Source organism: Elgaria multicarinata, chromosome 3 (genome assembly GCF_023053635.1).
Source record: "Elgaria multicarinata webbii isolate HBS135686 ecotype San Diego chromosome 3, rElgMul1.1.pri, whole genome shotgun sequence".
NCBI classification, from domain to species: Eukaryota; Metazoa; Chordata; class Lepidosauria; order Squamata; family Anguidae; genus Elgaria; species Elgaria multicarinata.
Genome location: NC_086173.1, coordinates 91,989,345 through 92,016,508, shown reverse-complemented (window position 1 = coordinate 92,016,508; position 27,164 = coordinate 91,989,345). Strand labels below are relative to the sequence as shown.

Genomic DNA, 27,164 nt, shown 5'->3' with positions numbered 1-27,164 from the left:
TACCAGAAGTAATGCCATTGAGTCAGAAACAGAACTAAAAGTGAGTTGACTGAAAAAGAAGTAGGGGGGTTAGATTCAAAGTGCCTGCAATTAGAAAGATGTATGAACAGCAGCAACACCTGTATGACAACTTTGCAAGCTTTGATAGACTGCTGTTGAGCAGCATGGCCCAAACCATAAAAGGATGCAATCCCTTTTGTTTTACATTGCTAGTCAGATATGCTACTAGATCTGGAAGTCTTTGGGATGAGATACGAAATATGACTGTTTGGTAGACACTGGTCTGTAGTGCTTGTATTAACAAAAGTTATAGAGGGAAGTATATAGGCTAAGAAAATATTTGTAGTTGTACAAATCCTTTAGTTTTTTTACTTGTTTGTAATTCATCCAGAGAAAATTAGTAACTGGGCAGATTAGAAGGAAATAAATCAATAAAATTCCAACTCTGGGACAACATGCAAATATTTGTCTAAATTAATAACTACGACACTATGAGAGCATTAGCTGTCGACAGTCAATTGCAAGTCTGCTCGTAAGTTACAGTGAAAGAATATCTGTAGTGGTTGGAACCCTGCATCTCAAACATCTTTAATATTAAGAATAAACAATAGAATATTCAACAGGTTTTGCAAGAAAAAAGGTGATTCTTAACACTAAAAACCTGAATATGCTTAGCACACAGGAAGACAATATGACTTCTGTAAACAAAAATATTTAAGAAAATAATCAGGAAGTATTTAAGAATCCAAGTTTTAGAAGTTATTCTGCAGGTGAACCATTTCCTGCTATATCCCATTTGCATTTTATTCAGTCATGTATGTCTTTGTACATAAATAAATAGTACAATAGAAGTACCTCTATCACTGAAATCATCCACCAGCACTATTTCAGCTATCAGTTCAGGAGGAGAGCGATTGAGAACACTGTGCACTGTTCTGAGAAGTGATGACCATCCTTCGTTGTGGAATGGAATTATTACACTGGTGTTGGGGAGTTTTTCCAGATATAGCTTGCTATTGCAACTAGAAGATGGATGAACACAGTAACCAGCTTGATCAGTATATCCGAAATGTTACTATTATAGCAGTTCAAGTAATCAATCTTTTTATCTCTTGGAGTAGCTAAATATAAACATACAGCTGACTAATAGCATGTATTAGACCATGAACGATATCATTGTTCTCAATGGTTCACATCAGGTAAGAGACATAAATCTGTGCCCATTCTACTACAGAAATATAGTAGCAGCCTTCAACTTAAAAAAGAAAGCAAAAATATGCATAGCCAACTCACCAGTGAACATACAAAATTAATTTTTAAACTGTTGGAAGCTGTGTACATTAAACTTACACTTTATTCCTTGACTCTTAATAGCAACTTAAAAGAGTTGCTGAAATATCAGGTTTCTTGTTTACTGCATTAGAAGATACTATAGACCTATGTATGATAAATAAGGTCAATGCTAGTTGGAATGGCACTTAAGGTAGAACACAAGAAAATCAATTCTGGAAATAAGAATGTCAATCTTTTCAACAATGATAACATTTCTTACTTTGGATGTCGTATATCTGGCAGAGAGCGATTGAGAGAAATTTTTTCGCTGACAAAAATATTAAAGCCATTTTCCCTGTATGCCTGGTCCACTCGCTCAGCATCCGTCATAGGATATGGTTTTCCTTGTTCTCCATTTCCTATAGACATAAAGTAAGACTAGTAGAGTCATTAATGCTTATCATGTCCTAATTGGGCAAAAGTTTGTCAACATTAAAATCTTAAGAAGCCATTTTGCCAGCTTCCTCTTCTCAATAACACACTCCACAACTGTTAAGCTTCCAAGCAGCTGAGAGGTAGGCAATGCAATTTGAAGAAATTTTTATTTATTTATTTATTACATTTCTATACCGCCCAATAGCCGGAGCACTCTGGGCGGTTCAAAAAATTAAAACCATTCGAAGTATAAAACAACAGTATAAAACCATAATATAAAATACAATATAAAAAGCTCAACCAGATAAAAACAGCAGCAATGCAAAATTACAAATTTAAAACACCAAGTTAAAATTTATTTATAGACTGTTAAAATGCTGGGAGAATAAAAAGGTATTCACCTGGCGTCTAAAAGCATATAATGTAGGTGCCAAGCGAACCTCCTTAGGGAGCTCATTCCACAGCCGGGGTGCCACAGAAGAGAAGGCCCTCCTCCTGGTAGCTACCTGCCTCACTTCCTTTGGCAGGGGCTCGCGAAGAAGGACCCCTGAGGATGACCTTAGGGTCCAGGCAGGTACATATGGGAGAAGGCGTTCCTTCAGATAGCCTGGTGGCAATAGATACCTTGGTAATTTTAGCCCTATGCAGGTGTTTGCCTGCATACAGGTAGAGCTAAACTGGAGAAGGGGCATGGGTGTGCACATAAGCCATCCTCAAAATCCCATTTCAGGCCAGTCACTTACATTTCTTGACAAGCCAACCAGAGCAGGAAGACACTGCATGCCTTCAACATGCACATGCTACATTATTTCACCTGACTTCAAAACTACAATTTATTGCACTCACAACTTTGCCTATCATTTACCATTTTCCTCCCTTCCTTTTCTATTTCGTTCATATTTTCGGGGCCTTTGTACTGAAACCCTGGCCACTTAAAATAGTAAAGGAATGCTCCCTACCCAATACTGGTATATATCCTTGCAGTTAGTATACTGGATACAATTCTCCTTCCTTTCCCTGTTATCCTGTTCACTGTGCGGCTTCATGTTGTGGTATCATTCAATTGGTTAGGTCTAGGGTAGGAGCAGGGAAAGCAGCACACAAAAGTGGCTACCGTATTTCTTCGATTCTAGACGCACTTTTCCCCCTAAATAAACAGCTCTAAAAATGGGGTGCGTGTTAGAATCAATGGCATCTTAGAATCGAAGCAATATGGTAGATGCAAAAAGACTATATCCTATTAAAAAAGGGTCTGAAACATCCATTCTCTCTAGCTTTATTGCTTTTAGAAAGCTGAGCAAGCAGGGCTTTTTAAGATTGCTTTGCAGGCTGATTGAGGCCTACAGCGCGCCCCGTGCAGCTGCGGCCCTCGTCAGCTGCGCCAGGAAGACATGCGGCTCCAAGAGTCAGGAGGCTCACCCCCCCCCCCCAGCACCGGGTCCCCCCCAGCCGCTGCACTGGGAAGCGCGCGTCCCGCCTGGAACTCCTCACGCCCGCGGAAAAACCTGTGCCCAGAGGCTAAAGAAGTAGTGCTCCACCGAAGCTGCTCTCACGCGGCAGCTCCAGCTCGTCGTCTCTCTCCTCCTCGTGCAGGCAGGCCTCCAAAAGAGGAAGTTCCTGCAGCAGCCGCGAGCCGGGAGGAGGAGCTGGGAGGGTAAGCGCCTGTTTTTCTGCTTACCCCTAAGCCCCTCCCAGCCCAGTGGCCCCAAAACCCAGCTCTTTCTAAGAAATTCTAAGATATTCTAAGAAATTCTACTCATAAAACATGTTCAACGAAATTTTTTTTTCTTCGAATCAAAGTTTTTTCCCTGTTGGTGGTACTGAAATTAGTGTGCGTCTTAGAATCGATGGCGTCTTACAATCGAAGAAATACGGTATTTAGGTAACCACTCCATGCTATTTCTTGCTGTTTCCAAGTCTTCAAGCAGGAGAGCCTCGATGTGGTATTTCCCCCGTTCTTTCCCTTGGAACAGACAATCACCTCTGTGGATATATTTGGCTATAGCTGATCATCATTAATAAGAAAAGCATTCAGAGTAGTGAGAAAGCTTGCTCAACACCTGCCACAGGCAACTAACATAACTTGTTCGGAAAGGCCTGCTGACTTCCTTGTAAAGTGTCCCAACAGTAATTCATATTGGCTTCTATGAAGTATATCCTCCCATATACCTTGTGCTCAGTACCATTTTATCTTTAGGCTGTGAATCACAGTATGACATGACTAAGATCAAATGAATTATTATACATACCTGTCCGTTGCAAGTCTCTTCTGATAGTATCTCTATCATGCCAGTCCTTTTTTACTTGTGCATTGCCAAGGTAAGCTTCTTTCTTCTGTTGTGCATGGAAACCCTTTAAATGAACACAACCCCTATTATATTTTTTTGTAGAAGCACTCAAAAGATCAAGTTGAATGACTGATAAATCTCACTTCCAACATATTTTATCAGTTTCATGGAATATTAATTTCACTAGTTTCAAACTATTTCTTATCAGCTTCCCATGTATTGGGTAACTGACTGAGGTATTAGTTAGGAAGTCCCTGTTCAAATCTTGCTTTTGCTACAGGTTGTTTTCAGCAAGGTATTATGCAAATCTTCAGAAGCCATTTTGTCAGCTTTGTCTTTCCTCACAGCTGTATGCCACATTCTGGGACAAATAATGAGGCATTAATAGTTACTGATCTGAGCACCCCTTCTGTTGCGCATATTATCAAACCAGGATCATAATGAGGTAATTTTTAAAAAACAAAAATAGTTAGAGGTCCATAGCGAAGATGCAAAATCCCAAGTAAGGTAATACCTTTATTAGAACCAATCAAAAAGTTGCCTTCTTTTTCCCAAGTTAAACAATCCTAGCTATTGTAACCTTCCCACATAGGGGAGATGCTCCAGTCCCTTGATCATTTTAGTTGCCCTTTTCTGCAATTCTTTCAGCTCTACAATATGCTTTTTCTGGTGTAGCAACCAAAACTGTACGCATCACAGCCATTGTTTTATGCATAAAAATGGATGCACATAAGCCCACATACATCTGAGTTAGAACATATGTATGCAAAGAAGAAGCACAATATCAAAACTACAAACATGTTAATGTATTAATTTCCATATAAATAAATGTAATGAAAATGGAAATTAATTAAGCTAGAAATAAATCTTCCATCAATAAATACCCACTGTGATATACTCACTATGGGGCTAAGAAACTGGGTCATTCTAGACTCTCAAGTGAAACCCTGGCTAGATGTTTGTGTCAGAACTCTTAACAGTTATGTTTCAGAGCAAGACAGATCAATTTGACTTTGGCTTGGCCTTCTGCTTAACAATCCATAGGCTTCAGCTAGTTATTTCCTGTACGAAGAGTAGAAAGGCATTAAGAAATACAAAGACTGATTTAAACTGACTGTAATAAAAAGACCTGCCTGTTGTCTACCAAGCTTTACTTAACATACCGCCAAAGGAATCTAGTAATATTCAAAAGCTAAACATACATAAAAATGGAATTTTAATCTTTTGTTTGATCACTATTTAGTGCTTCTGGTTCCAACTAGAATAGAAGAGTGAGTGGTGATATAATCCAACTGTTTCCTGTATTTTTTTTAAAAAGGATTGAATAAATCTAGAACTGTATTATCTCAAGAAAGTTTCTCATCTGTGTAGGCTAAATATCCAGCTTGTCTGAGTTGGAAAATCTGTGTTTAAAATTGCATGAAGAGCCTCTATGGATAGAGGAAGATCTCCATTTCAGAACGTTGTTCTCCATGTGTAGAAGGCAAACAAAACATGTGAGGAGGCAGGGCTAGCACATGCCACATCCTCACATGTTCAACCTACACAGATAAGCCTCTTCAGAAAATATGTTTGATGGAGAATTTTATAGAATAAACAAAGAAACAGCAGCATTATGCAGACAATAATATATTAACCTTCAGGGTGAGAAGTAAATTCCACAAATATGGGACCACTACTAAAGATGTCCTGCTCCTGGTACCCACTAATCTAGCATCTCTTAACAATAGGCCCAAGATTAGGGCTCGAGACCTTAATCTTAGCACATGGGAGGCTCATATGGGTCCTGGAGGTTCCTTCAAATAACCAGGTCCCAACCTATTTAAGGCTTTAAATGCTAAAACCAGCACTTTAAATTAGTCCAGGAAAAAATACGCAGCCAATGTAATTAGTACAGAATAGGTGTAACATATTCCATTTGCCTAGCTCTAACCAGCAACCTTACTGCCACATTCTGTTCCAGGTTGAAGTTTCCAAACACTTGTATAGGGCATATTTTCTGCTTGCTTTGCTTTTTGTTTTGCTTTTTGAAGCAGCTGGTGAAGGTTAAAACTGAAACAGGATGTAAATAAAATCAATTTGCTGATTAAGCAGAACTACTTTAATCAAAATATTATATGCACAAAAAATTAACTTGCATGCATTAGGGGTACGGGCATGATTCAGAAAGAACTCATTTATGTGTATCCACATTTTTTCCAAGTTCCCCAATAAAAAGTTATCTCCACATAGAATCCCCTGATTTTTAAACCTTTCAATTCAAAAAGGTAGTTTGGAAATATGGCATAAGAGCAATTAAAAAAGAAAATGATGCTTGTGTGAGCACACACACACCTTTCTCCTTTAAGAATCACATGTGTCAAATTGCAATATTGCTTTTTGAATTTTGAGAATTATAAGAGCATGCTGAGGGTTCTCTGTTATGGCACCTGCTGTGAAGAAAAAATTCAGGCATGTGCATGCCCTTCTGGATCAAAGCCCAAAGCACTGGGACCAATAACAATGTACCAAATACAAGATAGTGCATGATTTTGAGGATAATAATTTTTTACCCTATTTTCATTATGTTGAAGGTAGTAGTACTTGGCTTTTTTAAAAAAACAAGCTCTCAAAAAGCCTACACTATTCTATTCTTTGAAGTAATAACATTTGGAATTTGTAGCATACTTGAAATGTCATACTTGAAATGTTCTAAATAAATTACATACATCAACTTGTTGCAATCTTCACAACAACCCCCTAAAGTAGGTCAGTGTTATCCCTTTTTATGCAGATGTGGCTACTCAAGCAGGCAGAGCATGCTTAAGGCCACCCAACCATGATATGTATCAATGGCAAAATCTATGTCGGTTTGTGAGTTATGGTTGAACCGAACAGACAAAAGCTGGAGAATCATTTTTCCCCACCTATAATGCCAGCTCCCTTTCAAACCACAATGTGCCTTGAGTAAACGAACCAGCACATGTGTGGCAAGTGATGAAGGGCAGGAGCCTTCTTGGCTGCACGTATGACTGTTGAACCACAGGGCTCTAGGACCTATCAATCAACAGCCTGAGTGCCTGGACCTGTGAGATATTATGCATGCTAAGTCAGAGTTGCCACCTCATTCCTGAGTGAAAACAGCTGAGGGAAAGCCAGCAGTAGAGGGGTTAACAGTTTGGCACCCACAGCCTCCGTCCCATATTCTACTTCCCATTTTGTTCCACCACTCCACTGCTCTGTGGCATTGTCAGCAGTGAAGGGATACCAGCCTATGCAGTAGAGGAACCCCCACAGATCTAGATCTCAAACGGCAACACTAAATTCTGTCCATGAGGCCCTACACGGGGGATTTGTTATGCACCTAACCTAGCTAATCCACCAGCGAATTATATAGCTATCTATGTGAAAATTTGGGACGATTGGGAATCTTAGCTATGCCACGCAAAATGGTGTTCTAACCATAACCATGGCCACCCACCGTTTTTAATGTGTTTTTAGGAGAGCCTCCATGTTTTAGCTTCTCTTTCTTTTCTGGAGGTTTGGACGAGCATATCTTTTCTTAGTAAAGCCTTGAAGCTGAGGAAGTGTGGTCTGTGACTCCTCAAAAGTTAGTTTTCTCTCAGGTGTATAATAATAAAGAACACTGTTGCAAAATTTCTTGTGTCTTAAAAGCGTTGTCTGTGCAGCAGAGCATATGGGTGGACTGCAAGTTGAGCAGATAAGCTCATCCCCATATTAAACACACCCCAGAGCCATTACATTTACAAGCTCATAGCCAAGGTGAAATATGAACTACAGATTTCTTGGTTCACAACTTTTTCTCCTAGTCACAATGTTACACTGGTTCAATGTGTTGATAGGTTAATAATTTGGTGTTTGAATTCCTCTTTCTGTGTTTATGGGAAAGAAATAAGCTAATGCTGGGATTACAAGAATGATATGCATATGCAAGTAAAAACAATGCTGACAGTCAAAGCTTTGCTTTTGCTACAGCAGTTCCAACTACTAAGCAACTGTTCTATCTAAATGGAAGTCTTGTACTCTACCTGGTTCTCTTCCACAAGTGCTTTTTTTATTGCAGTGCATCTCTTATTCATCTTTAATATTATTATTATTCTCCTCCTCAATTCTGGGCATAATTGCAATCCAAGAAAGCTAGAGTGTTCTTTCTACAGCCCCTATTGTAAAATGGATTCATTGTTTTTCTCAGATTGTAAAAATGGAATTTTGGCAGCCTGAACATTTTTGTATTTCTGTTCTTCATACCTCTTTTCTTTAGCTGAATTCACCTGGAAAAAAAATCTATCCTATTTTTTTTGGTAAACACATAAAATTTGAAAGGATCAGATAAAAAGCATTTCTTAATATAAAAAGCTACACATAGAAGGGTAATCCAGACCACATTTGGGTCACTGTCAAACAAGCCCCTGTAGAGCAAATAACTTCAAGTTACTTCAGCAAAGAAGCCTAGCATAGCCATTACTAAACTCAGTTATTATTGGAGTACAACTTCCATCATCTCTGACCATTGTCCATTGGCTGGGATGATGGGAACTGTAGTCCAACAACATCTAAGGACCAATAGTTGAGAACCATTGATTTAGGGTTGCTAGCCAATCTGACCTTATGGGAAATTCCCTCCTTAGTCTCAGTCACAAACCATTCATCAAAGGGAATTTTGACCACTGCCTTTGATAACAGGGTCTTCCAAGTTCTGGTTAAGCATGTTCCTGTACTGGGCATTACTACAGATTCTTAATTTCTGTAAGATGATTTGAGGTTAATGTTAGGCTGAAAAGCAGTATAAAAATACAGAGTCTGATCCAAACTTATTCTGTGAAGGGCCACCTCTTTGGAGAGGTCAATTTGGATCTAACTGAGACAATGAGATCAATTCCCTGACATGCATGTGGATGGAAAGCACTTTCCCTGGGACATTCTGTCAAATGGGAATCTCTCATGCCTTATGCTTTGCGTGGCCTCATAACCTGGGGAAGAGAGCTTTTAAGGCCTGTAAGGGACTGCTGCTTGAACGAAGTTCAAAACAGTATGAGTAGGAGCGGAGCTGCTTATACTGGTTTGGATTCCAGCCATAAAAAATAGTAAAAGCCATGCATACAAGAATTCCCATCAGATACAAGGTATCGAGGGATAATTATTTACCACATGGCTTCCATTTGTCAATGCACCAAGATGTAGACAAAACCACAGCAGATCCCAGTCATCTAACTTTCAGCCACAGGCAAGGAATTTTCCCATAACACTCTGTCAGAAATGTAAGTAGGAGCATGACATTATTTTCTCTGAAGCATGCCTAGATGCTATAGGTGACAGCTTCACAGAGCTGCATATGCACTGTATTAAATTTACAAGCAAAAATCAAGCAACAAAAACATTTCAAATCTTCTCTAACATTTAATTTAATTTAGTCACAATATTTCTAAATCACCTTTAGAGAATGAGATGTCTTTCCTCACATGATTGCAAATGTTTGAACAAAACCTAAAACGTAGCATACCTTTCATTTTGACAATGTGGTAGTGATGCAATAATGGTTCTTCCTTTCATGCAAGACAGATGTAATTTATTGTTGAAAGCAAATTCTTATGAATCCTAGTCTTTTCAGATATCTGTGTACTCAGCTAGGGAAATGTCAGGGATGGAAGATGAATACACATCTTAAAACTATACAAGGAAGCACAGCAGTTTATCTTCCCTGTCAGAAAAACTGGGAAGGCATCTGTTCCGAAAAGCAATATGACTTTTCTGCATGATGTGAAAATGTTTTTCAGCACCTAATTCACAAAGAGAGCATGAATATAAAACTTCAGAGCTTAATTCATAAAGCCTTACTTAAGTCTCGTCTTCAGAATGTATTTATAGCCCATCCAAAATTTGTCAAACAGCTGGCTTTTGGAAGACATGATGTCTAAAACATCTGCAGCTGGTTATAACACATTGCCTGTTGTACCAGTTCTTGAAAAAGAAAATCAAAATCGTATGTTTGAACAAAATCATATGCTTAGTCTGCATTTTAATAAAGAGATGGGATGTGGAGTCAATTAATTGGCTCTTAGGACCTTTTTTCCAGCATTGGTTAAAAAGATCTCCTTTCAAACATACTTTGATACTTCAGTAACCAAAAGACGTAAAGGGGAAAGTGTGGGTGGGGTGGGGGAGAAACAGCACTCCTACTTCTATGAGCGTCATCAGACGAATGTTTTATCACAGACATGCTCATTACTGGCCGCACACGGGTCCCTTTGGACAACACTGTCCACCTTCTGTGCGTCTCCCACTCCTTCTGGTATCTTTTCCGTGACAAAATAAGACCCGGTAAATCAGATTATTATTATTTTTTGGAAGCAAAACTTGCTGTCATTTCCTGCTGCGTGCAAGAAAAGCAGCAAGATAAAAACACCCACTGAATGGGCCACATGGTTGTTGCTGCTTCCTCTTTCCTCACCGTGTGAAGAAAGAGGAAGCTGTTCGTCACTATTGTGGGACAGCAGCAGGAGGCCAAAGTGACAATAGGGAAACACAATTTCCCCCACATCTGAGAGACAAAGTTTGGAAAGGTTAAATCATGGAGAAAATTCAGATTAATAATACTTACGTAAAACATTTCAAATGTTCAAAGTACCTTACTCACGTAAAGTGCCTCCACCTGATTTTTCAGGTATCTCCTCCCCCCCCCTTCAGCCTCACACTCCGCAAACTATGTCATTCAAATGAATTTCACCATCCTCTGTGTAGTATTTTGGAGGACTTGAAGAAGTTAGTTTCTAGGCACTCCCTTCTGCTAGTGTGCTGCTGGATATAATTCAATATTGGTAGTTTTGTCTTCTGGTTCAATCAAAACACACACACACGAAAAGAAAATGAAGGAAGGCATTTGAAAATGACCACAAGTTCATATTCAGCTTTCCAGAATGTGGCATTTATGATCAAATTCATAAAACCAAAATTACTTAACCTGCTCCATCCAGAAAAACTAAACACGTGCCACAACAGTTTTAAGGCTTAGAATTCTAAACATTAATAACTAGGTTTTAAGTATAACTGCTGTTTAGAAAGCATACATATACACATTGGCAGTCACACACATTCTCATTGATGTGCATGCATGCATATACACACACATACACACAAACTTCACAGTATACTCATTCACACATGAACAAGCTCACAATTGCATGCACTCAAACTGTCACACACACACTTACCACATGGATTGGCACGATCATGTTGCAAGCCTCCACTTGCAGTCACACAATGGGCAGGGGAAGAAAGACTCTTAATTCAAAACTAATTGATGAATGGAAGGGAGGAAGAGATCACTTGCCAAAGCCAATTGTTGGAATCAAGCTATCTAAAGTATATGTACTTCCAGCAAGGATAATTAGGATTGTAGCATTAGGAAATTTAATACAAGCACACTATTTCCTTATTATTTTCTGAAATTATTGGCCAGAAGTGGATCAGAAAAAAGAAAGGTAAACAGAATACTGTCCCACAGAAAATCTATACGTAGCTACCTTTCTCCCTGTCTTCAAATTCCTCCACAAAATCCATGTACTTTGCTGGTTAGCAAGAAATACAAAGTTTAACATTACAGTATATGAGAAAGACAAGAACGCATATAGAAAGTTTTGCGCATACACCAGCAATCAGTTTGGTTTCCTGCCTTTAAAAACATGCATTTGACTTTCATATTATGTGACAAGGCCTCAAGTGTATTCAAATACAGCCAGATCCTACTCTACACATTTACATTAATGAAACTAGAGCAGGATCTAGGTTACTGCTTTATAACGGTATTGAAGTGAACTGACAACTGTTGGGGCCCATGACACACACATTCCATGTACCGTTTTCAAACTGCTTTTGAAGTGTTATATCCTGCTTGGTATAGATCTGGCCTAGGTCTAGGATTCAAGAAGAATAATTAAATCATTCCCTTCTTTCATGAGTTTCCCCTGCCGTTGTTTCTGCTACTGGTTTAGTAGCTAGGAAGTGGTATCTAGATTCAGAAAAGAAGCGGGACCTGAAACAAAACAGCAGTGCAGAGCGGTCCGGTTTCCTGTTTACAGTGCCAGCCAGCCTCTTTCAGGATATTCCACTCTATTCACCTCCTCCTTGTTGTCGTCCCCTTCTGTGAACCAGCAGCAATCAGCATGCTCCGTCCTCGTTGAGTTGTTTTGGGGTTTCTCCCACTTAACTTCCCTCAGCAAAAAGATTTTTGGTATTTCTGCAAATCTTGGGGTTCCCCATGCCTACTGATATATCTCCCCCCCCTTTCTCGTGTGTGGATGGTACCGTTTTGACTACATATGATCCACACTCCAAGGTTTGCTATTAATAAACAGAATACTAAGATTTGACCCTATATTCTGGAATGACACTGTAGATTCAACATATTACTTTGCTAGCTTCTTGTAAAAAGGGTAAGCAGAATGACTATTATGTTGAGTAACAGGCAGATGGCTCAACTTTCCTTATATACAAGCTCTGTGATTAAAGCTTCTAATATCCAAAGATAAATCTTATTTCAGCCAAAAAAAAAAGTATCTTATTGAAGATTTGACTTCAAATCTTATTCTGCAAAATAAACACCAGTCCTATCTTGGTACAAATAAATGCTGAGCACCCAAAGACTGATAGCCAACTGTCGGAAGACCACATGTTTTGCATACATAAGGTCCCTAATTCAAATCCCAGCATCTTCATATAGGGCTAGAAAAGAATCCTGCCTGAATCTCTGGAGAGCCACTGCCAGTTAGAGTCAACAATAGTGGACTAAAGTATTGAACCAAAGGTCTGAGTCAGTGACCTGGTTCACATAACAAGACAACTCACAATGGCTAATCAGGTATTGTGGGTTGTCATGTTGTACCAACCCAGCGTGGTTTCCAAAAGGTGGGTTATTTTTCATGAACAAGCAACCCTGGGAACCCATGGCTTGTAGAACTGTTCATACCCATGTTGGCTTCTTATGTCATCCGAACCCAGCAGGCAACTTCATCGTGAGTTTTTGGGAAAGGCTAGAGGGGGCAGAGGAGAAGAAAGTGGATGGTGGCTGCAGGAGAGAAGGAGCTTTAGGGGCAGATGTTATTACTTCAGTGTAACATGAAGTAATAAACCCTAAAAACACCCTTAAAAAGGTGTTCGCTAGCAAGGGAAGTGTTGAAGTGGAGGGCATTGACAAAAGGGAGAGATGAATATCTTGGCAAAATACTGGACAGGCAGCCTTGCTCAATAACCTGATTTCAAAAAAAGCTTGGGAATGCATTCCTGTATTCATAAGGGCTTGGTAAATTATTCCTTTTTTGTGATCTGATGCAAGAGACAAGAGATGGGGAGCCTAAAGTGGCTGGCTGCTACAGAAGAAAAGGGGCTTTAGGGGCAGATGTAAAGTGAAGCAAACTTATTTTTATTGAAATAGTTGTTGAAAAGGAAAGCAGTGAAATGGAGGATGAAATTGACAAGGACATTGACAAGAGGGGATATTGGTATGCTGTGCTAAATATAGGATGGAAAAAAGTTTGTGAACAGGTTACTGTATACCTTAGGGCTCAGAAAATTAATTCCGTTGGGCGACCTGATGCCCCCCCCCCGGGGGTGGGTGGGAAGAGAAGAGATGTCTCCCTTGGAAGCCCCAGCCCCAGAGGACCAATTGCAGAAAGAGGCTGACATTGGGACCGAGGAGTTCTGCTGCAAAGGCGTTTGGGATACATGCCAGAGCCAGCAGGAGAACTGAGAAGAAAACAAGTACTCTGGATTTTAGGAAAAAAGTATTTTAATAAATGCAGAATAATGATAAGTAAGGTCCCACAGCAGGCGACCCTGATGAGAAAAGGAGTCCAAAATGGGTGGAAGTTTCTAAAAAAATAAATGTTAAAGGCACAAATAGGAAAAAAATCCAATAAGGAAAACAGGTAGAAGACAACAGAAGAAGCCAATGTGGCTTCACAAAAAGCTTAGAGATGACCTGGAAACAAAAAAACCAAGGAAGTGGAAGGAAGGCAAAGCTACAAAAGAAGAGTACAGACAGGTAGTACAGAAGTGCAGGAATGGCATCAGGAAGGCTAAAGCTGAGAATGAGCTGAGGTTAGTGAAGGATGCTAAAAGCAACAAAAAGGCTTTCTTTAGGTATGTGCATACTAAAAGACAGAGGAAAAAATGGTGGTTCAACTATTCAATGAGGATGGCAAAATAATAACAGATGACAAAGGCAGAAGTGTTCAACACCTACTTTGGCTCAGTCTTCTCCCAATAGAGGGTCATGACCCACCCACCCCTGGCAAATGTGAAAAACAAACTGAAGGGGCAGGATTGCAGCATGAGACTCATAAACAAATGGTCAAGGAACACAATTACTTTGAACAAGTGCAGTTCTCCAGGACCTGATGAACTACATCCTAGAGTAATAAACAAGCTGGCAGAGGAACTCTCAGAACCACTATCTATCTTTGCGAAATTATGGAGGGTGGGTGAAGGGCTGGACGACTGGAGTAAGGCTAACATTGTCTCTATCTTTAAAAAGGGCAAAGGAGGAACTTGGGAACTACAGACCAGTCAGTCTGACATCAATCCCTGGGAAAATTTTGGAGCAAGTTATAAAGAAGTAAATCTGTAAACATCTTGAAAACAATGTAGTAATTACTAGAAGCCAGCATGGATTTTTCAAGAACAAATCCTGCCACACCAATCTGATCTCATTTTTTGATCGGGTAACCACTCTTGTGGACTGTGGAAATGCTGTGGACATAAGATATCTTGACTTCAGCAAAGCTTTTGACAAAGTGCCCCATGGTATACTGATTAGCAAACCAGTTAAAAGTGGGCTAGATGGAACAACTATTAGGTGGATCCACAGTTGGATACAGAATTGGAATCTTAGAGTGCTTATCAATGGTACCTTCTCAAACTGTAGGGAGGTAATGAGTGGGGTACCGCAGGGCTCAACACAGTGTTCTTCAACATTTTTATTAATGGTTTGGACAAGGAGGTGCAGGGAATGCTCATCAAATCTGTGGTTGATACAAAATTGGGTGGGATAGCTAATACCCCGGAAGACAGAAATAAACTTCAAAGTGAGCTGAAAACAACAGAATGAAATTTAATAGGGATAAATGCGAAGTCCTACACCTAGGAAAAAGAAATCAAATGCACAGTTACAAGATGGGGGTACTTGACTTAGCAATACTACAAGTGAGAAGAATCTTGGAATTGTTGTAGAACATAAGCTGAATATGAACCAAGTGTGATGTGGCTGCAAAGAAATGCAAATGTTAATTTGGGCCTCATTAATAGAAGTACAGTTTCCAAATTGCATGAGATACTAGTTTCCCTCTATTTGGCACTGATTATGCCTCATCTTGACAACTGTGTTCAGTTCTAGACACCATACTTCAAGATGGATGCAGACAAGCTGGAGGGCATTCAGAGGAGGGCAACACGGACGATCACGGGTCTGGAAACAAAGCCCTATGAGGAAAGACTGAAAGAACTGGGCCTGTTTTTCCTTGAGAAAATGAGACTTAGGAGAGACATGATAGCACTCTTCAAACACTTGAAAAGTTGTCACACAGAGGAGGGCCAGGATCTTTTCTCATCATCCCAGAATGCAGGACGTGGAAAAATAAACTCAAGTTACAGGAAGCCAGATTCCAGCTGAACTTCAGGAAAAAAATCCTGTCTGTTATAGTAGTATGATAACGGAACCAATTAAGTAGGGATGTAGTGGGCTCTCCTACCCTAGAGGCATTCAAGAGGCAGCTGGACAACCATCTGTCAGGGATGCTTTAATGTGGATTGCTGCACTGAGCAGGGGGTTGGATGTGATGGCCTTATAGGCCCCTTCCAACTCTAGTATTCTATGTTTCTATTCTATGTTATTCAAGATGACCATAACAGTTTGACACAATTACACTCACTTTTCCAACTCATCTATTCTTTGATTCTATGTTTCTTCTAAGTCACGGCAAGCTACAGAGGACCCAATCAATTGTTGGGTTAGTGAGCGAAAAATCAACCCATTCTCAGGTGGTCTACTGTGTAAACCCATCCAGTAGAAGGCAGCTTCCTATATTTTACACCAGTTGTATCATTACTTGTCCCATTGCTGAAGTGCATTTACTGCACAATGCTTACAAAAAGTGAGAAGTATGGTAAGAATGGTTCAGATGGGAGAGACAGCAAAAGACAATACAAGTTTAAAAGCATGTTTAATAAGAATGTGTTTCTTTTATACTTAGTCTGATCTATGCAAAAATAAAATTAACTTAACACACTGCCACTATTAGTTGCTTGTCAAATTTGTTAGAAACACAAGTTTTGAAAGAGTTTATTAGCAGAAGAGAACATGAACATGCTTTTTACTATTAAAGAGATAAGAGGAAATTGTTGGCACACTCAAAGTTGTTCACAGAATATTAACAAGAGACTTTAACCTCAATAAATCAGCTAGTTGTCATTTGAAGACATATTACCACGTTCCCTGAGATCTCGTGAAGTTAAAACACCCCCCCCCCAAAGGATTATTTATTTAAAGTACACTTACTGCAGCATACCTGGACAAGATAAAATACTCCAAACACATCAGTAATAGCTGTTCATCTTACTGTAGGGCAGCTTTTATTTTAGATATGATTTATTAGGATTTTGTTATACTAATTACTCAATTTTAGAACATTTAACAATCTCCTCTGGCTATATATTATGAATAGTTCTTGCTTCACTTTGTATTAAATGAAGCATTAATGAACTTTCAGAGTCGAATACATATTGCCAACATTATTTCTACAAGTGTGTCTTACTATTCTGGAGAACTTTAGAAATTCCAATATGTTGAGGGCACTTCTACTGAATTCAAATGCTCTATTTTGTAATACCGGACTTCTTCTACCAGGTGCCCGATATATCTGAAGTGCCATCTCCCTTTAGCTGCCAAATGGAAAAGCATTGCTCAACCAACCACTTTCAAGAGTGGCCGGAGTGTTGCACAAGGCAATCCCTGCTATCTCACCAAACTTGTTTTTCTCTCTATAAAGTTTTCTTTCTGCCTCCCTTTCCCCCCTCCCCTTTCTGGAATCTTAGGCCATGATATTCAACTAAAGCGCTTTCAAGCATGGCCCAAGCATAATTCTGAGGAGCCCAGCACAAACTTTTAATATTTGTTCCCTCATGATGCTAACCCATACATAAAATTTCATGAGTTATGAAAGATTTTTATTTTTTATTTTAGTTCAGAAATTGCATTTTCTAAAATCCTGAAATTTCAGCTCACACTTGGGCTTTTCTACCACACAACTTTTTTTTGTTTAAATCAACATCCAGCCTAAAAAATCCTACAACACTTGTTGACAATTGTGTAACTTTTGGTTGGTCTTAATAAAGGTATCCTGTCAATGTTTCAATTTTTTATTCTAATGGACTAAGACAGTTGCAAACACTTTATAAAGAGACCAATTCACTTAAAAGCTTTTTTTTTATGAATTATGATTTTTTTTTATGAATTACTTGCAAGTTTACACATGATAAGACCAAATAGGTAAGTGCTAGTGGCTTAACGGTTGTTGCTCTGTGTGTGTGTGCATGCATGTGTGTGCGAGAGAAAACTAGATGTTGGCCCAGTCTACATATCACTAGCCAGGGTGAACAAGTGGGTGTGTTATATACACTGCCTAATTATCTTGCTGCAGGCAGGAATGGCTAAACAACCTTGGGCCAAATTTGCCCCAGCACTGGATTGTTTGCTGTAATGTGTGAACTGGGAACTCTGCTTTGTATCTTCATCATAAGTCAGGGTTGTTTTCTGTGCAAATGAGGCCATTTACTCACATATATATTTGGGCTTATATATAAGCCCAAATATATATTTGGGCTTATATTTGGGCTCCTGCTGTCCTTGGGAACAATGTGTCTGATTATTATGGTTATTATTATTATGGCTCCCACCTATGCACAAGGAACTCTGAGACTGCTAGTTCTTGAGACAGCATGTCACACAGGGAAGCACAAATTTCTCTCTCAAATTACAAGTTCTAGTTTAACTGCACAAACACATTCTCTAGAAGGGTCTGGGCTAGCGACTCGCTGCTCAGAAAGTTGCCTTTTTTTCTAACACTGCTACTGATTGGCTCCTATGAATCTCACAAGATCTATGTAAAGGCTGCATTCAGACATCACTTTAAGCCATGGTGGCTTAGTAAACTATCCACAGTAGCTTATTTTTGAAATTGTCCATGATGCCCCAACACACAACTGGCCTAGTAAGCTACTGTGCATAGCTTATTAAGCTACAGTGTGTAGTTTAAGCTACTGTCTAATGTGATCCATCCCCTTGCCCTCTATCCCACTGCAGTTCTCCCGCCTGAGTAGGGGCACTGTTTCACCCATTCATTACATTGCAGCGGGGACTGCAAGGAGTGAAATCTCAGTGTACACCCAAAAGGGGATGGCACAAATTAATCCTTGGAGGTTTTCAGGATCGGAACCAAATTTCACACACAGCCTCTCCTAGTTGGAGGACACGTGATGTGCCATCAAAATCCTGTTAAACCATAGGTGGAAAAATCCTGGGTGCACAAAATAGACACTGATGGTTCGGTTGCTTTAACGTGCTCCCAATGCTTTAACATCACAGGGAAATGCACAATTTCTCTACTATACTTTTGCACTATTGGGAACACTTTGAAGCAACTGAGCCAGCAGTGTCTATGTGGGAAATGCACAGTTGGCTATTATGCCAGGGTGGGGGAGCACCCTAGGGGGCTGCCCAAACTAGGGATCCCATTCCACAACTTTCCCCATCACCAAAAGAAACATTGCCCCCCACAGCCTGGGTTAAGGCTCCTAACTTAAGCCTCAAGAAGGATCTGTCACCCAGGCTGAGGAGAAATAGGGGGTTTTTTTATGTAGAGAGGAGGTATGTTTTGGGGTGGGGTGAGTGGATCTCCAGGTAGGGCAGCCCCCTAGGGTCCTCCCCCACCCTGGCAGGAAGGGGCAATGCACTGGTAAGAGGGTGTTTAAGAATAGGGTGGGAGGAAAAGCAGAAGTTTTAAAGCAAAGACTGTTTCATTCAAGAAAACCTTTGGCACGTAAGCAGGTCTGTTGGTTTGGGTACTAATTTTATTCTATTGTTATTGTGTTTTAATGCCCTATTTTATTATTGTTTTAATCAAGTTTTACCTTGAGTGCCATTTTTCTTGATACAAAGGCAAAGTACAAATCAAATCAATATAATTTGTGAGGTGGATAGCTCTTATCAAATGTAAAATAATGATTACCTTCAGTTATAATCATGGGCCCTCGGAAGGGCTCACTGATAGGGAAGAAGGATTTCACACAAATTCTAGACCAATTTGTGGTCTTCCAGACATTTTGGCTAACAGTTCCCATCAGGCCTAGCCAGCATAGCCAATGATGAAGGATGATGAGAGTTGTGAGAGCCAAAACATCGAGGGCAACAAGTTGCCCACCATCCCTGCAACAAAACCTTTTGAAGGAAAAAGATAATAACAGAGAACTAAGGTTCTCTGCACGGGTCTTCTCTTAGTACTGCTACCAAGGATTAGCTGCTGTTTTTCCTAGATTACCAGCAGCAGGATAAAGAGAATTCACTAGAGTCAAGCATCTCAGTACATTTCTGCAGCCCTACGTAAAAGAGAGGCAGATTGTAACTAATGAACCTTGTGGAAAATGCCCTAAAACACATAAATGATATGTGAGAGGACTTCCTCAATGGCTACCCCTAGGCTCTGGAAACTTCTGCTGAGGGAAGCTAGACTGTTGTCTTCCTGCTGGCAGGCAAAGGTGTTTTTATTCAGGTAAGTCTTTGGCATGTAAACAGGTTTGTTGCAGAAGGGTTTTTTTAACTTGGTTGGGTGCAGTTTAGAAATAGAGTGCTAAGGACAAATTGGTTTAAGGTGGCAAGAGTCCATTTCATCAGCTGTATTCCTGATGAAACTGCATTCAAATAAGTTGTGAATAATTTAGCCTAAATAATATAGCCTAAATAATAAGGCATTTTCTGTTAATTTGGGGTGAAAATATTCTACTACTTTCAGAAATGTTTTATACCCTAATGCAACTGGGATGTCAATTTCAGATGTAACGTTAATGGTATTTTATCATCTGTTTTTATAGTTTTCATTAAATTGCTATTCAGAATTTTACTCCTCCCTTAATCCCAAACTAAAATATAGTGGAGAGGCTTGAAACAAGACTGAGCATAGCCATGGTCAAGAAAAAAGTGGGTAGTTTCCCCAAATCGGTGTCTATCTCTGGGTGTCTTTCCATTATTCTGTAAACCATAAATGCTGTCCTGAATGCACCCTTTCAATGGCTGTTCACTTCTGACATCTACCTGGCTCCTTCTATTACTATATTTAAATAGTTGTAAAAACTGTCTTCTCCACTCTGCCAAATTTACAGACCTAGTTCAGACAACACAGTAAGCCATCAATCCTGGCTTATAAAGCCTTACCCACAGTCTTAACAAGCCATGTTTGTACACTCTGGGAAAGGGGAGAGAGTTTGGCATGGGAGATTCTATCAGAGAAATTTGTCACAATGGCTGCTGTTGAACAATGAAATACTGGCTTATTAAGTATTGAGCAGTATGCACCCCACATGCCAGCCCTTCACTTCTCTATCTGCACAAGTGAGGCAACAAGTCAGGAAGCTGGACTTAATCGTAGCTTTCCAATATGTATAAACCAGGAACAATGATTAAGAATTTCCAAGCAAGCCAGGATTTGAAAGCTAACATTAAACTCTGTTTTGTTTTGAATATATTAACCAAATAAGATGTAACAAGAAACTACAATTATGTCTGTATTCTAACTTGTTTGCTGCTTGAGATGGGAGAAGTGAAGCAGCTGCAAAGGTCTCGAGTGTTGGTGCATGGTGCTCATGCATATCCTAGCTTAATAAGTCAGTATTTGATCATTTGAATGCAGCCATTGTGACAAATCTCTGATAGAATTTCCACCCCAAATTCTCTGCCCTTTCCCAAAGTGTACAAACATAGTTTGTTAGACTGTGGGTAAGGCCTGTGTTGTTAGTCTATATACAGTGGCTAATTATATTCACTTTTAAGATAACTATTAGGGATGTGCTCCGCTCCGATTAGGAGCGTAGAAGCAGTAGCGGATTGGCCTGCTCCGCCTTACCCAGAGGCGGAGTAGGAGCGGACCGCGGACCCCCTAGAAGCAAGGCGAAGAGAAGCGACCATTTTTCGGAGCTCCGAGTTCAGGCGGAGCGCTCCGGTCGCCATCTTGAAAACATTTCGCCATAGGATTGCATTGCGGCAAATAATCGCGCATAACTACGTTGTTTTTGAAGCTATCGTTCTGGAAATTCTTGTGCACAGAGAGTCGTGGATGGGGGTCATTTTGAGACCACTCTCACCTCTCTGCGTGCTGTGGTTCACGTGCAATATTTTTTTAAAAATCGGGTCAACCGCGGGGCTCAAACTGCGTTTCGGCTTTTCGCCCATAGGATTGCATTGAGGGAAAGAATCGGGGATAACTGGGGGGGGGTTTAAGCTATCGTTCTGAAAATTCTTGTGCACAGAGAGTCGTGGATGGGGGTCATTTTGAGACCACTCTCAACTTTCTGCATCGTACGGGTCGCGGGCTAGAAGTTTTTTAAAAATAGGGTCAACCGCGGGGCTCCGTTTCGGCTTTTCGCCCATAGGATTGCATTGAGGGAAAGAATCGGGGATAACTGGGGGGGGGTTTAAGCTATCGTTCTGAAAATTCTTGTGCACAGAGAGTCGTGGATGGGGGTCATTTTGAGACCACTCTCAACTTTCTGCATCGTACGGGTCGCGGGCTAGAAGTTTTTTAAAAATCGGCGGGAAAAATACCTTTTTCAAAGGGCTGAGGGGCAGAGTCAGCTCCCGGTCATGATGATCCCAAAGTTGGAGGAGGGCATAGGCAAAACAGGTAACTTGGGATTCTGGGAAACTTCTCTTTCTTCATCTGAACGGGCTTTTCCCCGTGTTTTTTAACACAGTAGCCCCACCAAATGCACAAACACAACCTGAAATCATATACTAAGCCAAGAATAAGAGATAGAAAACACAGCACTGCTCCCCACCCTAACCTTGGTGAACAACTGAATCGATGTGGTGCAAGGGGATGAGCTCCCCTAGGGCATCTCATCGTGGACGTGCCCCCACTCTCTCCTGCACTGGAAGGCCATAGAGCCTTCCAAAGAGAGTAAAACGGTGGAGCAATGCCTATCATGAGTTGAAGTGAATGGTCACTTTTCAGTGGTGGAGCAATGCCTGTTATGAGTTGAAGTGAGCGTTTTACTTCTTCTCAGAGCTGTTGGTGGCTGTCTTGAACTGGCAGCTACTTCCCCCTCCCCCGGGCACGTCCCCCTATTGCTGGTAAAAGACAGATATAGCCTTTTTTTTTTAATTCTTCTTGCTGTTTATTGAGCAACACTGCTGCTTTTAATTCCACCCCTCCTTTGTTTATTGATTGATTTATTCCATTTTCTATGCATTACTGGCTTATCCTTGGCTCCCTTCCTTATGCCCCCAGAAATGCCAGCTGCATGCCTGCCTGCCTTCCCTCCCTCCTCCCCTGCCCACCTCGCAGGGATGTTGTGTGTGGGGTGCCCGATTTTCAAAAATTCGCCAAAAATCAGGGGATGATGGGATTGCCTTGAAACTTGGCGTGTGTGTGTATACGCCCATGAGGTGTCATGGTGCCAAACGTGAGGTTTCTAACTTCAACGGAAAAAAAGTTGTTTACTTTTTTAGCTTTCAATGCAACCCTATGGGGGGGCAAAAACGGAGCTCCGGATCCGGATCCGGAGCTCCGAGCGGAGCGGAGCGGAAGTGGGCGGAGCGGGGGCGGGGCGGAGCGACCCGCTCCGAAAAATGGCGGATCTGCAAGTGAAGCGGAGCGGGGGGTCCGTGCACACCCCTAATAACTATTATTCTTAGAGACTTGGAAAGTAGTAAGGGAAATGAAATGTAAAAATAGAAGGACAAACAAAAGCCCAGGCATGAGACAACAACAGTAGGAACCCAAGTTTAGGGTATTGAAGACACAAGGGTTTTATAACTCACATGCCATCAGAAACGTTCTGCTCATTATTTTCAACAGTTCCTGTATATTCATGTTTCACAGCATTTTGTCTTGAATGAAAAGGCCTGGCCTCTCATTACTATTAGAAAGAAACAAAGGATGGCACAGTTACCACTGCTGTACAATACAGCATCCTTTATGGGAGGAAAACCCCAACTAGCTTAAGGTCTTGGATGCTTAAATAAAATATACCCCAATAACATTTTTCACATCCCTCTAGCCGTAAGACTTGCAAAGATGCAAACCTGACCAACTCAGAAGTAAATACCACTCACTTCAATGAGACTTGTGTTTAAATAGTGAGTCTTGTGGCAGGTTATGAGCAAAACAGACTAATGACATACAAATTCAGTTCATTAGATGTATGATGAAGCTGTTATTCTCAGGTCAGATATGTACTGGATTGACTCTTAACTGTCCAAGGTGACGTAAACAACAAAAAAAGCTTAGTTCCCAGTGACAATTATCTTCTTTAGGTTCTAGCTCTCATTATTGACAGAGCACCAAAATGACAAGGATGCCAACCATGCATTAACTGAAAAGAGAAATCCAGGAGTCTTTTATCCAGAGCTGCTGCTCACTTGAAAAATCACTCTATGAATCCACCTCTTTCCAAAAGGAAACTGCCTATGATTTCCCCAAGAGACAGGCGTGCATGCAACTCTGCTTTACTTACTCCTGCTTCAAACAAACCTTTCATTGCAAGTAGTAGAGTATGAGAATCAGGGGACCACTATGTCCCCACATCTTACTTGATAAAACAGAGAATATTGATCCCTCAAATCTATTCCAGGGAGGGGAGGATGGCTAATGGAGAAGACCTGCCAACCAAAAGTTATTGGGATCAGGAGGGGGGTTCCCCATACTTAAGGCGACAGTTTACCTCTCATTCCTTCTGCATTTGCTGCATGTAGCAACTCATCCCAGATCAAATACTTATCCTTGGTATTTCCTTGCTTTTACCACACTAGCCCCAACACCCTCTTTGTGGATGATGCATTGTCTCTTAAGCTCTTACTAACCTAAAAGGAAGCGCTGCTTGCTTCCTCTGCCCTCCCCCCAATTCTCATCGGCTCTTCACTCCTTATCCTAATATATTCAGCTTCCATCGCCGTGGTCTCTGCTGCGCCCCCAATGCCGCCACCGTCTCGTTAGCCGAATCACCCCTTTTCCTTTATATCCAGCGGCCCTTCACCCCGAAGAGAGAAACGGCTTCCTCTTCCGTCACCAGGCCGTAGAAACGGGGATGAAATAAGCAGAGTAAGGGGGAGGAGGACGAAGTCCGAGGTCTGTCATGCCCGCAGAAAGACCCTCCAAGGAGCAACAGCTCTTCCCCAGAATACCCACAAAGGCGCGGTGGGGGGGGGGGGTGAGAGAAAGAGAGAGAAGATGCGTGTCCTCCACTTCTCACCTGCGCCTCCTCTCGGGCTGCTGCCGCTCCCGGCGGCGCCAGCACAGCCGCCGCCGCCACCATCACCCCGCGGGCTCCCCCCGCGCCGCCGCCTTCTCTTCCATCGCTGCCGCCGGCGTCCAGCTGCCGCTCCCGGTAAAGGGACCAGAGCCCCACGTTAGGGAGAAAGACGAGGGCGGCCAACGCCAGCCCCACCGCCTGCAGCAGCCGCTTCTGCTTCCGCCGCATCCGAAACGCCGCCCGCGAAGAAGGAGCCAGAGCCCAACTTTCCTCACGGGCTGAGGCGGCGGCGGCGGCGGCTTCTGCGAGCGAGCGAGCGACGCGCGAGGCAACCGAACGCCACGCCAGTCCGTCCGTCCGGCACTTCCGCTCCGGAGGGGTGGGCGCTACCACTCCCACCGCGACCGAAGGGAGGGGGGGTGTCGCTTACGGCCCGCCCACACCTCGAGGCAGACCACGCCCACCCCGCTGCTGCCCGCGGTGGAGAGAAACCCAGAGCGAGACTACTCGCCCCTTACCCTCGCCGGCTGCGAATGGTCTTGGCCTTGGCCTTTCTCTTTGGGTCGGTGGTGGAGCTATAGAGCCAGAAGCGAGAGGGAGGACTGGGATGAACCCGGCCTCTTGTATTGCATCTCGTGCCACAGGGCAGCAAGCGAGCGGCGCGTTATTAAATCCGGGGGAGGGGGGGGAGGGGAGGGGAAAGGCTTTGTTGTCACGGAGAAGCCCATCTGCTGGGCGCCCACGAGGTGTTGTTGTTGCGTGCGCGTGTCGGGTAGACGATGCAGGGTTAGACGAAGAAGGGTCACGAGATCAGAGGAGAAGAAGGACGCCCGCGCAATCCTAGGCATGTCTACTCAGAAATAAGTCCCACTGAGTTCAATGGAACTTACTCCCAGATATAGGGATTGCAGCCTTTTATTAAAAAAAAGGACTGCAGAAAGGGTGAAGGAACTGAGAGGACTCGAAGCGTTTTATCCCCTTAATGAGAAGGCAGTTTATAGGGTTTTTTTTTTAATAAAATGAACAAAATAAAGCCTCAAGCGGCGTGACTATAGGGAAGTAATGGAGAAAAGCGTTTCAGCAGGACTTTAAACACAGTAATGGACGTGGCGTGGGAACGCCTTCGTTAGGCGATCCCAGCAGCAGCTACAACTGATAGGAACGTAGATAAACAACGCGGTGAGCCCTGGTGGTCATGGAAAGCAGCCTTCTCGGCTCCTGTCAAGGGTGGCTGGCTGGCTGTCCGGACTGCTTTTTACGTAGGACGGATAAAACGATGCAAGTCAAGCGTCTGCACGTTTACGCGGAAGTAAAAACGAAATAAATGTGTAAAGAATGGCACTATTAAAAGTGAAGTTAGGATGCAGACGATTGGCAGGATTTAAGGCAAAGGTGGGCAGAAGGTAGATCTGAATCTAATGGTGATCTCTGGGTGAACTCCAGTAGATGGGCAAGGATTTCTGACTCAGTTATTCAACAATAGCAGCAACAAAAATGACTCCTCCTTACCCCGAAATTATATCGCTGCAATGAAGGAAGATCGGGGTACACCAGGTGTGGATTTGTATGTAGAAGTCCATTCAGTTCTAGAGCTCCACCAGACAAACGTTTTATTGAACGCTCGTTGCTGGGCGCCCACAGTTTTCGCAGGTCCCTCTGAGGATGTCACCCAGTAAGTCCAACTTAATTTTAAAGACGGAAGTTGCCACTATCTCCTGCTGTGTGCAGGAGAAACAGCGTGGCCCACCTACCTAAACTCATCTCAGCCTTAACTTCACCTTTAATAAGTATACAACTTCATGGGGTGCTGAAAGGCTGCAGTGAACACAGCTATAAAGGTGCTGCTCTTAAGTATCTGCATATCACAAAGAGGTAACTTTAGCTTCAGGTACACATAATCATATTCTGTACATGTAATCATATTCTTTTTGTCAATACTCCTTTTGTTTGCCAACTGTAGCATTTTCCCCAACTCTGTGCAGTTACTCAAGTTCAATAGCTGAACATTTTATTTTGTTGTTATAGACATGTCAGTAATTATAGTCATAACAGATTTTTTTTTTAAAAAAGCTGCTTTTCACCACCGTCCCTAGGAGATGTAAATAACTTTAATTACCATAAAATTGTTATGCAAAACAAGTTAGTGTCTTTGAATTAAAAAAATTCTGCCAAACCAGAAACAAACTGACCTGGTCTGTATTATCATTTTGACCCAGTGTGGTTTGCAGCACTTACTGGGCACCTGGGGGGGATCTACACTACTGCTTTAAAGCGCTTTATAACAGTTTTGACAACTGTTGGGGCCCAGGACACACTGCATATACAGGTTTCAAAACATTTTCAAAGTGCTTTAAAGCGCTTTAAAAGCAATAGTGTAGATCCCCCCCCCCGTTCTGTAATCCAACCCCTGCTCTCATAGGTTGTTTTGTCATCCAAATCCAGTAAGGATTTACTGGATTAGCAGTAAATTTACTGGATTAGCAGTAGTGGGATTAGCAAAACACCCACAACCCTAAAATAGCTCATGATTTCTGGGTGGTTTGTAAACCACGCCAAATACCTATCTTTGCTGAGTTTAGACAACAAGACAACCTATGCGCAGGGTTGAGTTACGGAATGGGCCCCCGCTTAAATAAACCACTTCAGGTCAAAATGGTCGTG

General features: G+C 41.7%; 1 protein-coding gene across 1 annotated transcript in view; it reads right to left on the bottom strand.

Moving 5' to 3' along the window:
• Nucleotides 1-24,778, bottom strand: part of GALNT10 (polypeptide N-acetylgalactosaminyltransferase 10) — a 54,227-nt gene extending 29,449 nt beyond the window's left edge. The window contains exons 1-4 of the mRNA XM_063120908.1: nt 24,504-24,778; nt 3,957-4,059; nt 1,553-1,691; nt 856-1,022 (exon numbers count right to left, since the gene is read on the bottom strand). Coding sequence (XP_062976978.1) covers nt 856-1,022; nt 1,553-1,691; nt 3,957-4,059; nt 24,504-24,731 — 637 coding nt within the window. The 5' untranslated portion in view covers nt 24,732-24,778. The remainder of the gene's footprint in view (nt 1-855; nt 1,023-1,552; nt 1,692-3,956; nt 4,060-24,503) is intronic.
• Nucleotides 24,779-27,164: the final 2,386 nt, after the last annotated feature.